General features: G+C 39.1%; 1 protein-coding gene across 1 annotated transcript in view; it reads right to left on the bottom strand.

Moving 5' to 3' along the window:
* LOC136883433 (protein FAM177A1) overlaps window positions 1-10,213 on the bottom strand; it is a 33,552-nt gene extending 23,339 nt beyond the window's left edge. The window contains exons 1-3 of the mRNA XM_067155714.2: window positions 9,911-10,213; window positions 9,621-9,713; window positions 6,378-6,533 (exon numbers count right to left, since the gene is read on the bottom strand). Of these exons, the coding sequence (XP_067011815.1) occupies window positions 6,378-6,533; window positions 9,621-9,713; window positions 9,911-10,039 (378 nt within the window). The 5' untranslated portion in view covers window positions 10,040-10,213. The remainder of the gene's footprint in view (window positions 1-6,377; window positions 6,534-9,620; window positions 9,714-9,910) is intronic.
* Window positions 10,214-12,482: the final 2,269 nt, after the last annotated feature.

Here is a 12,482-nt window from a genome sequence, read left to right as displayed (position 1 = left end):
AAATTTTGGGACCCCAAAGGAATAAAGATATTTGGATGAAGAGAAAAATGAAGACCCCCCTACCACAATATAGAGAAAATTACAGACACAATTAAGAGATGAAGGCTACACTTTGATGGTCACTTTCACAGAATGAATAACAGGCTAAGAAGATTTTTGATTACATCTCCAAATTAAAACATACCACCGGTTGGTTGGAAGAGAAATGATAGGATCTCTAAAGACTGAAGATCACAGATGCCTGGCAACAGATCACTTCTGCAAATTCAACGTCAAACTCGGTTGTGTCATTGGAGGAACAGAGGCAGGTGATCAGCCGACGTATGAAGAAGTTCTGAGAAGAACATCAGTATGCAATAATGTGATGTGAAGTGATCATTTTCTGCTGTAACCCATGGGGTGCTCAGTTTGTGTTTTTGTTCACATTTAAACTGTCAGGTGTTGGCTCGTAAAATCATAGTTATATAGTAGGTGACCTTCAACAGTTGAAAGCATGTACTGACTGTGAACTATGACGTCTTATTTAGTATTAAAAACTTCATTTTTTGTCCGTATTGACTCAAGATTTTACAATGCTTAGTAAAGCTAAAGGTTCCACCTATTCAATACGTTATCGTAATGGTCTATTTAGAACATCACATATTTATTTAACTTATCATAAAATACATCTTGCCGAAACCGGTACCAAAGATGTATTTTATGATAAGTTAAATAAATATGTGATGTTCTAAATAGACCATTACGATAACGTATTGAATAGGTGGAACCTTTAGCTTTACTAAGCATTGTAAAACTATGACGTCGTAAACATGGCTACCATGGCAAAATAGTCGTAGCGCTTGGCAAATATTTTCATTTAATAATCACTTACGAATTGTGAAAAATCATAATTTTTGCATCTAAAATTGTTCTTTTAGACATGGTAGAATTCGCCCTTTAGGTTAAAAAATTTCAGAGACCCAAATGGCAATGGTCGGCTTATGTACCGGGCTCATTTTGTAACACACTCCATGAGGTTCTACGATACACAAGTTGGGAATGCCTGGTTTGTGGTAAAAGGAAAGCACTGCAAGTGATGAAAATGACTGTAGCCTTTCCTTCACCATTGCGCTTGCACCAACCACTTCATCCTTGCCATACTAACTGGAACAAGTGGCAACTTAATTTAAACTTTGTGATTTTATGCACTAAGGACCGGTTGCATAAACCGTTTGATCTTAGATCAGAGATGAAATTGATCTCAGTTCACGCTAAACTCGGATTTTTTGTTGTATAAACATTAATCTGAAATCAATTCGCACTGACCTAGGATTCACTTTGACTGGAGAAATTTATCCGATTAAACTCTTTGATCTCAGTTCAAGGAGTTGTTTTCTTTCCGAGATATAAGAACAGCTGATTGTGAACATAATATTACCTGTGTTGTTACGATAAATCATAAGAAAATACACAAAAGACTAACCTAATACATTGTTAGCTATAGTTGTCCATATATGTGCTACTTTACGCTTCTTATAAAGCAGTGAAACTTAATTCTACAACATAACCTCTATGAATTGCTTACGTTCATGTTTTACAGATGTCTGATTACTGGAATATAGAGGGTTATTCAGCCAAGTTGTCCATCTCAAATAACATAGGGGCCATTCAAGGTAGAATGGTAGGTGTCAATATCCTCTGAGAGAATGCTATTAATTTTGTTTTTAAAATGGAACTACCAGTACACTGTTTTCTACACCTAGCCTTAAATCTACAAACATTACAAGTTCAGTACTGTGATTATTCCGAAAATAGATCCAAGTACTTCTCGAGAAAATGTAATGAATTCAAACATGCTTCATTTGCCAGCTGGGGACTGTCCTGTTCAATTCGAGCTACGTATCAAACATCAGCTAGCCAATGACATGCAGAGTTGCTTCACCTTTTCCTGACAGCTATGTATTCATTCTGCTGTGCTCATAACTGCACTATGACCAAATATATGATTTAAAACCTCATTGATATCGCCGCAGGTAACAGGTACCGTAAAGGAAAAACGGACATGCAACGTGCTCTACGTGACAAAATTTTTATCCTGACGTGATATTAAACCACACAAGATCGAACGACCCTAGTGCAACTGGGCAATTACCCCTTATTAACACTAATCGATTCATCAAAAAATTAATAAAAGAAAGAATGACCACGAAGGTCCTGAAAATGAAAGACTCACTAGACTTCGCAAACCTAATACCGTGGGGATCAGAAAAAAAAAAGGACGCCCATGCCCGGGGGCAAGGGGGTGGGGGGCTGTGGCCCCCCCCTAGCTCTCAGGGAAAGGAAAAAAATCTTATGTAGTCAGGTGTTTTTCTTTCAAGAAAATGATTTAGAAGTCGGTATTACGTAGAAGTTTAAAGATAAAAACTTCATTGTTCCGTATTGAAATTATTGATGTTAAAATTAAATAATTGAAAAGGAGGTTCAACCTATTCAATACTTAAAAGAAAGAAATGCAGTAATCACATTCCTATTTAAATGGGACCGGTTTCGACCTTAGTCCAGGTCATCATCAGCCGTAAAAACATGTACAATGTTTATGAATATTGGAGGTCAGTTTCACACTTTGATAGGCACAAAGACACGACACCATATTCTGTCATGCACAAAGTCACAACACTATCAACTAATATACGGAGATCAAAAATAACTTGAAGTCGCAGACGAATAGATTTGTAGTAGAAAGCCGCCAGCTCCTGGTGATCAGCGCGGCACATTCAAGGTCATGCGCTGCAGTCGAACGCCAAAGTAGAGTGGAGAATGTTTTGAAGGTCTAGAATTTGTCACGGTTGCGGGAAGTTAAGTACGTATATAAAAATATACGACGCAAATCAGTATAATTGAATGAGTACTTGTACTCCTGCTAAGTTCTTGGAAAACAGTTGACTTGAAAAAACAATTGTAGAGAGAAGAAAAAAAGTAGTAAAAAGCGCAATATCGGAAAACAAATGAAAACTTATATGCACAGTGCGCTATTTTTTAAATGAAAAATTTTTAGGTTATGATTGAAGTAGTCGAAGTTGGCGCAAGACAAGAGTTAAAATTTGAAAGAGGAGAACCGAAATGAAGGTCGTGGGTTTTTTTTTTTAAATAGAGAAGGAAGAATAAATTAAACGAGGAAGAGTGATAGTGAAATAAGAGAAAGAATAAAAGAAATTGAAGTTAGATAGTAATGAGGAAGGATAAGATAGGGAAATGAAGGAGGGGTAGTTTAGGGTGGGTTAGGAGGGTGGGATATTGGAGTAGAAAATGTGGGTGGGAACTATGTAAGGCATGGAAAATAGAATTGGGGTTTTGGAATTTGGAATTTTTGAAAAGAAGAATTAGGAAGTCAAAAAGGCAGGGGATACCGTGGGCATTATTCTACCACGGAATACAAGTCACCATTCATCCTCCAAAATATTAAAAATACTACATACCCCAAGGTCTGCCCCCCTCACTACAAACTGTCATGTGGGCGTCCATGCTGAGGAAAGTCGGATATCCGTTTTTCCTTCACATGTGTTCGCTGCAAGAAAAGCATAATGTGAAGAAATTCCAGTACATGCTGCAAACGACGTTCATTTGTCGACAGTCATTTTTACCAACCTTTCTACATGCATATGCGGCACACGAGCGGGGGATGCAAATCACTTATTATTTCAATGCCCTGGCCAGCTCAATTCAACGTGTATTATCCAAGGGGCAAAGCAATTTCTTATTTCATTATTTGTTGACAGTCACGGCCAGGTCAATCCCACCATTTAAGTATTACCCTATGGGCAAATCTATTTCGTATTTCATTTGTTTTGTGGTGTTGAACGTCCACTTTTCTGAACTCTGATTACATTTGAACTACACACGTATAATCCGTGTTCAGCTTTGTTCAACGCAGCGAAGTCGTAATCTCAGTTCATTTTCAGAACTACAGTAGGTTCTGAATTGATCTCCGGTCAGATGTCTTTATGCAACCAGCCCTAAATTTCACGTTGATTCTTAAAAATTGATGGTCGATTTTTCTCATCTTCTGGTTTGTGTAATGCACTGCGGAAATTTGACAATGTGATTTGGAAGGGTAGATTTTTTGGTCATTCCCTTGATTCACTGTAATGCATTTCTCCCCCCCCCCCCCTCTTTGTATTTAGATAATTAATTTCATATTTCTTCAAAATTCATGTATACTTTCACTGATATTGAGCTCATGCTGGGCTAGAGAAGAGCATACATTTCTGTACATCTTATCTACATATTTGAGTTCCTGTAACACTTATTGAAATGAAATTATGTGTGGCCTCCAGAGAGGCCTGGTGCAGGTATTTTGATTTGACTCCCGTAGGCGACCTGCACATCGTAATGAGGATGAAATGATGAAGATGGCACATACACCCAGCCCCCGTGCCAGGGGAATTAACTAATTATGGTTAAAATTCCCGACGCTGCCAGGAATCGAACCCATGATCCCTGTGACCAAAGGCCTGCTCGCTAACCATTTAGCCATAGAGCCGGACAACACTGTATTAAAGTCCTTGGACACTCCCGGTACTAAAAGCAATATGATAAATGAAAATAAACTGTATTCAAGACTACCACAGAAATCATGATCCAAGGACTACCTTTCTGAACCTTAAGAAGCAAGCAGCAGTGAAAGGGCTGACGAGGTGACTAATAAAGCAACAGGCTGTGCAGATGGCAGTGATATAAAGTGAGAGCATGGAGCTAATGTTGGCCCCACTCCTCCATCCACCACAGGAAGTATATGACATGAAGTGTTACAAGAAGTAGCAGTGAGGACAGATCCTTCCTTTATGCTAGCTAGGGATTCACCTAGCCACCCCTAGGAGTATTCTTACTTATATACAAGAATTAAAATCGAGACTGTGTAAATGTGAGAAATGCAACCACTTTTCATGTTGCTATTGGCCAGCTGTGATGAAGGCAAGTTTGCAATTGACTCCAATAGACTGGGCAAGTTGACCGTGCAGTTAGGTGCGTGCAACTGTGAGCTTGTATCCAGAAGATAGTGGGTTCGAACCCCACTTCGGCAGCCCTGAAGATGGTTTTCCGTGGTTTCTCATTTTCACACCAAGCAAATGCTGAGTGACTGGCTACATGGGAACAACATTTGGTCAAAATAAGTGCCCAGTTTGAAACTGTCATGGTGTGTGTGAGATGCGACCACATTGGCATTACAACTAACGATCAGGTGAAATTAAAACTATATCCCACGCACCTCAATATTAGTTCCACGGGTCACCATTTGTATTGCAAACATCTACAAGCGGAATGACCATCCTTTGTTTCCTCCTCACAGATAATGTGATCGGGCGGTCCACAAGGCTGTCTACTTAGGAATTAAGATAAGCACTAAATAACTTTTTTCTTGCCGTACGTACAGGATGCTCCTTTACAGGTTCTATTTGGAGATTGGTAATGGAATGTAATTCACATCATTACCAAGGCCAATAACAATGCTAGTAGCTACTTGAGCAATAGGGAATGCTGTGTGCCGCTCTTAATTAGGTTATAAAAGTAAATGTACTTCTGGGAACAGGCTGGTGGGTTCCCGGACTTTGCAATGAACACATCTCTCCTATGAAAGGAATTCAACACAAGATTTGCATAATTTCTACTTCCTTATAATGTTATAAAGCTTGCAGAGAGCAGGGTACATTTTTACTGTGAAATTCACGGATTTTTATTTATTCATATTTTTAACCAAACCAATGGTCTTGTCCAGGGTATACAGGCCTGCAGGTTTCTTTATGGCAGCTAATTTAGGGATTTAAGCCCCTACACCTCCTTTGCATGTCATGTAAGTTTGGGACCTAACCTAACCAACCGTCATGTCATATTGTGATATCGATGTTGATTCCCACAGGGAACCTGAAATACCTGTCCCGAATGAGTAAATTTATAATACCAATATAAATGGTCCGTTATTGGACATTATAAGTTTTCCAGCTATCTCATTCCTGGTTGCCAGCGTTTCGCCCCAGTGTGCTAAGTTGGGCTCATCAGTTGGTACTTAGCACACCCACCAAGACACATGGCTAGTGCATACCGTGGAGGCCAATGCGTAGGCTACTTGAAGCCACCGGCAGTGCCAATACACTATGAGAGAAATATCTAATATAACTAATCTTAAATCCAAAATATCTAAGTATTCTTGTTTACATACTTCCTCATAAAAGAGTAGGCCTATTATATACTGCATGAAGATTTATAAACAAGGAAAGAATTGCTCTTATTTTTCTATGGACATCAAGCTACCAAAATTGGGCAGTGATGATGACCATTGTTTTAAAACTACAAATCAAGCCCCCAAAAAGGGTATAAATATAATGAACGGACATTAATCTTACAGGATCAACAGAGGACACTACGTGTGAAGAATCCACTTCATCAGGTTCATCATCAGTACTATATTCCTCCAATGTGCCATCACTGAAATGAAGAATTCTCCGAGGACTCTTGCCTACACTGATATGTGCATCACCACCAATCACATTATGATCAACCTAAAGAGAAAAGGTCATTAGAAATCAAATAAAATAAAATTCAAGAAAACTTCTGGTAAAACTTAACAAAATCTCCTCAACATGCATGGCTTGCACCGCTCTAGCAGGTATACTGCTGTGTGATGCTTATTTGATGCTATTTTTTTGCTATTGGCTTTACGTCGCACCGACACAGATAGGTCTTATGGCGACGATGGGACAGGAAAGGGCTAGGAGTGGGAAGGAAGCGGCCATGGCCTTAATTAAGATACAGCCCCAGCATTTGCCTGGTGTGAAAATCGGAAACCACGGAAAACCATCTTCAGGGCTGCCGACAGTGGGGTTCGAACCCACTATCTCCCGAATACTGGATACTGGCCGCACTTACGCGACTGCAGCTATTGAGCTCGGTGTTATTTGATGCTAGGGACGTACTTAGTTCATTGGAACTGCTACCAACAGAGGGCAATAAGGTATGTTTATGTTTTCCCCATTGGTTTTATTATTTCAGTATATATAATAAATAAGCTCCATTGTCATAAAGCAGCAGGAATAGATGAAATTAGACCTGAAATGGTGAAGTATAGTGGGAAGGCAGGGATGAAATGGCTTCATAGAGTAGTAAGATTAGCATGCAGTGTTGGTAAGGTACCTTCAGATTGGACAAAAGCAGTAATTGCACCTATTTATAAGCAAGGAAACAGGAAAGATTGCAACAACTATCGAGGTATCTCATTGATTAGTGAAAATGAAAACCCAAAACCTGTTTTCCAGTCTTTGACCGGGTCAGGGATGTAATGAATGAGCCAGATATAGGCTATTATTACAATGGGGTCGCCACTCCCAAGGTGATAGTAATGACTGATAAGTGCTATGAAATGAGAATGGAGAGTGTTGTTGGAATGAAAGATGACGGGGAAAACCGGAGTACCCGGAGAAAAATCTGTCCCGCCTCCGCTTAGTCTAGCACAAATCTCACATGGAGTGACCGGGATTTGAACCACGGTATCCAGCGGTGAGAGGCCGACGCGCTGCCGTCTGAGACAAGGAGCCTCTTCATTGATTAGTATAGCAGGTAAAGTATTCACTGGCATCTTGGAAGGGAGGGTGCGATCAGTCGTTGAGAGGAAGTTGGATGAAAACCAGTGTGGTTTCAGACCACAGAGGGGCTGTCAGGATCAGATTTTCAGTATGCGCCAGGTAATTGAAAAATGCTACGAGAGGAATAGGCAGTTGTGTTTATGTTTCGTAGATCTAGAGAAAGCATATGACAGGGTACCGAGGTTAAAGATGTTTACCATACTGAGGGACTATGGAATTAAAGGTAGATTTTTAAAATCAATCAAAGGCATTTATGTTGACAATTGGGCTTCAGTGAGAATTGATGGTAGAATGAGTTCTTGGTTCAGTGTACTTAGAGGGGTTAGACAAGGCTGTAATCTTTCACCTTTGCTGTTCGTGGTTTACATCGATCACCTGCTGAAAGGTATACAATGGCAGGGAGGGATTCAGTTAGGTAGAAATGTAGTAAACAGTCTGGCCTATGCTGACGACTTGGTCTTTATGGCAGATTGTGCCGAAAGCCTGCAGTCTAATATCTTGGAACTTTAAAATAGGTGCAATGCGTATGGTATGAAAATTAGCCTTTCAAAGACTAAACTGATGTCAGTAGGTACGAAATCCAAGAGAATTGAATGTCAGATTGGTGATACAAATCTAGAACAGGTCGATAATTTCAAGTATTTAGGTTGTGTGTTCTCCCAGGATGGTAATATAGTAAGTGAGATTGAATCAAGGTGCAATAAAGCTAATGCAGTGAGCTCGCAGTTGCGATCAACAGTATTCTGTAAGAAGGAAGTCAGCTCCTAGATGAAACTACCTTTACATCAGTCTGTTTTCAGACCAACTTTGCTTTACAGGAACGAAAGCTGGGTGGACTCAGGATATCTTATTCACAAGTTAGGATATCTTATTCACAAGTTAGAAGTAACAGACATGAAAGTAGCGAGAATGATTGCTGGTACAAACAGGTGGGAACAACTCGGAATGAGGAGATAAAGGCTAATTTAGGAATGAACTCGATGGATGAAGCTGTACACATAAACCGGCTTCGTTGGTGGGGTCATGTGAGGCGAATGGAGGAGTATAGGTTACCTAGGAGAATAATGGACTCTGTCATGGAGGGTAAAAGAAGTAGAGGGAGACCAAGACGACGATGGTTAGACTCTGTTTCTAGCGATTTAAAGATAAGAGGTATAGAACTAAATGAGGCCACAGCACTAGTTGCAATAGAGGATTGTGGCGACGTTTAGTAAATTCACAGAGGCTTGCAGACTGAACGCTGAAAGGCATAACAGTCTTTAATGTTAATGTATGTATGTATATTATGGTGAACAAAGCGAGGCATGAGGGTTTAGAATTTCTACCAGAAAACTTACCACTACTAGATTATTTTCAGTGTTTGGCTTAAGAGGTTAGACTCTGTATGTGTGTGTGTCAGTTTATCAATTGGTTTAGATTTTTTTGTGCCACAGTTGTAACAAAATTTGTGTTGAATTTTGGGAGTGATGTGAAATTGTATAAATTTCACCCATTATCAATGATTGTTGATGCCGGTAGTATGGAAAATGTCCTACGACTTATGATCTTGCTGGCCTTTTCCCTTTTTTACTGGGGTTGATACTTTGCATGGATTTAGTCTTTCTTGACGCCAACCCCATGTAGAGGGAAGTATTTAGGCTTATTACGGTATTACAGTTTCTGTGATGGTTTAGAGTGATTTATCGTAAGTGAAGATGTGTATTAAGACGAACACATACACCCATCCACCAAGCTAGAGGGATTAAACAGACAAAGTGAAAATCCCCGACCCGGCCGGAAAGTCCTACCATTTATAATATTACCGGTAGGTTATAAAATTCCCATTTCTGGATGCAGGCTGGTAAGTTCTTGACCATAGCAATGAACACATCACTCAGCTAGAAGTCTTACAAGGTCACATGTATTTATATGATTTACCTTTGCAATAATTTATGCTGGGGAGGGCGTCGTTAAGTTTTGCCATCAAACAACTTTATATGCAGAACACTCAGTGAGGCCAAAACTTACCACGTCAACTGGCAATTCTGATGTCGTTAACACATCACTTTGTTCACCATTCAATTGCTGTCTTTGCTTGAAATCACCGATTCCGTTATTCAACTAAAAGGCAAAAGGAAACATCGTTACAACGAATTACTATAAGGTTGAATAATAATTTGGCAACAAGAATTCGTAGAAACTAATGTCTTCCAGCACCTCATACAGTACACATAGCAAGTGATGACAATATCCCTTCTATGTAAGTCATTGAACAAAACAAAACAGAAAATATATTTCTTTTCCTTTATGATATTTACCAAATCTTGTGGCGATAACTCGGCAGGAACATTAGACATTACAGGACGGTTTGATTCCATTTCATTAGCATTTGTTGTGTTTGTTACCATTAGTAATCTGAAATGATCAATGACGTAAGCCCTCCACATGCCAACATTTTTCGCGAATAATATCACATATCTTACTAATATTCTGTTGAAGAGAATGATATGTATAAAAGTACACAAACATCAGACAGCAACCATTTTAGAAGGCGTGGTCACTGGAACTCGACCAACATGTAAATATTTTGATAACAAAATCTGACATCTAGGAAACGAAAACCGCGAAAACCTGACTGACTTTAAATATATAAATATACCATGCCTCTGTCTCAAGGTCTGTCTAGGGAGGTCATGCTACTCATTGAGCCGCCATATTGGGTCTTTAAGCGAGCGTAACCAAAGGCAAGTGTATTCGAATTTAGAGGATTTCGGTACCGTAAATTGAAATAAAAACTAAATACCAACTGTTTTTCATAAAAAAATGTAATTGGGCATCTACTGGTCATGTATATATAATTGTATAACACTTAAATGATATGAATACATTCACAGCTATTTGAATAGAGCTTGAAATTCTTTTTTGAGAAACAGGAATCAACAAAAAAGCTCAAGTTCTTCTCTTTTACTTCCTTACAATTTGGTCTTACTGTGTTTCTTATTAATATCATCTGTCAAATACGTAATCTTATTGGCAGAATAATAGAAATCTGTACAGTATCTGTGTCATATTATGATTACCGGTACACGAAATACTGAACTTGAAGTACTGTATTTAAAGTACTAAACGACGGTTGCAATAATTTCCGATATCTACTGCGTTTCTAAAAGGTTACCCCAGTATGTTGACAAACACTGAATGCCTCTTGAGTTGAGTGCATTAAATTATGTATGGTAACTGTTGTTATCCATTCATATGGTATTTCTTTGGGTTCCAAGGCAAAAATATTCTGCACATATGCAACAAGAGTGATGTTCTTAGCTACTCTTAACTAGTTTATTGATAACCCATGCAGCTATATAGTACAAAGTGGTGGTGGTGATTATTGTTTTAAGAGGAACTATAACTGGACAACCATCCTCTATATAAACACTAATCAGAAGAAAACAAATGGAAGGGGACCAACACTTCGAAAAATGAAGGTATCGGCAAAAGAAAGATGAAGGCCACAAAGTGCGGGGAAATGAAAAACTTCCTAGACCTCGAACGGGCTAATGCCGTCGCGGTCGGAAAAGACCAAGTGTTGACCAGGGTAGGTCGGATGGGCTAGAATAGTGAAAGCCATGTCAAGACTCAGCTAAGGGCCTCGTAGTCACAACCCAAAATAGATTTCCCCCCGTGAGTGGGGCAATAGAACAACACCCACGGTCTCCCCTCCCTGTTATAAGAGGCGACTGAAAGGGGCGTCAGATGCTCCTAACTAGGGAGCGTGGGTTGTCGACCACGGGGCTCTTAGCCGAGTCCTAATATTCATGCATATAATAATAATAATAATAATAATAATAATAATAATAATAATAATAATAATAATAATAATAATAATAATAATAATAATAATAATAATAATAATGGTTAAGAAAATTAAAGCCATTGGTAGACACGATTCCATCAGAAATAGAAATTCAGTTGCTATTAAGTTGAGTTAACCTTGGTTAGGCAATTTCAGGGATTACATTAGGAAATTATGTTAGGCTACGGTACATTAAATTACAGTAGTTGATTAGTGCGAGTGAAGCGAGTGTTGTGATTTTTAAGTACCGGTATTTGTCCAGCAAGGTCTGGTCACGCTACCACAATGCTTTGCGGTGACGGCCATATTCGGTCTTAAGCATCGTTATGATGTGGGCGGGCCCGAAGTTATAATATGAAATATATTTGTATTTTTAAGGGAAATGGGATACTGCGCTACACCAATTTGTCAGAATAAGTCAACTGGCAGATTATAGTTTTGCTTTCCAGTGATAAGCAATGGTGAGCTCAGAGGATACGGTCAAAAATTACAGGCGTGATAAATGGCAACCCACCTATGATTCCGTCTTGTTCGAGGTTAGTAAGTTATTACAATAGAATTATTCCCGAAGAATCACATGTTTATATGAACAATTTTGGTATTTGTGGGTTCCATTATGTATTTTCTTACGAATCGCAATTGGAAAAGAAGAGTGTAGATGGACGGTAACACTCAAGTGGAATTTGATCCCAAAAATGTTTCTAAACCACCCAAGTCTTTAACATGTTATAGGAAAGTTTCCAAACAAATGTGTTTTTTTTAAAGAAGCAGCAAATGTAATTGGAACTGTACAATAATAATATTATTTGTTACTTCTTTTTTTATTTTTGAGTTAACTTCACAAGGGAGGTCGTTAAGGAAAAAATGAAGTCTGGATCCTGGCACAAGTAAGCTAAGTGACAGAAAAAAAGCCAGGACTCAGTTAAGGGCCCCATAGTCGCCAATCCGGGCTTTCAAGTTAAGAGACCCTGGGGCCTCTTTTAGTCACCTCTTACGACAGGCAAGGGGATAGCGTGGGTGTTATTCTACCACCCCCACCC

The sequence above is a fragment of the Anabrus simplex genome, chromosome 11 (assembly GCF_040414725.1).
Source record: "Anabrus simplex isolate iqAnaSimp1 chromosome 11, ASM4041472v1, whole genome shotgun sequence".
Lineage (NCBI taxonomy): Eukaryota > Metazoa > Arthropoda > Insecta > Orthoptera > Tettigoniidae > Anabrus > Anabrus simplex.
Note: the sequence above shows the minus strand (reverse complement) of the source record. Positions and strands in the feature narration are given on the sequence as shown.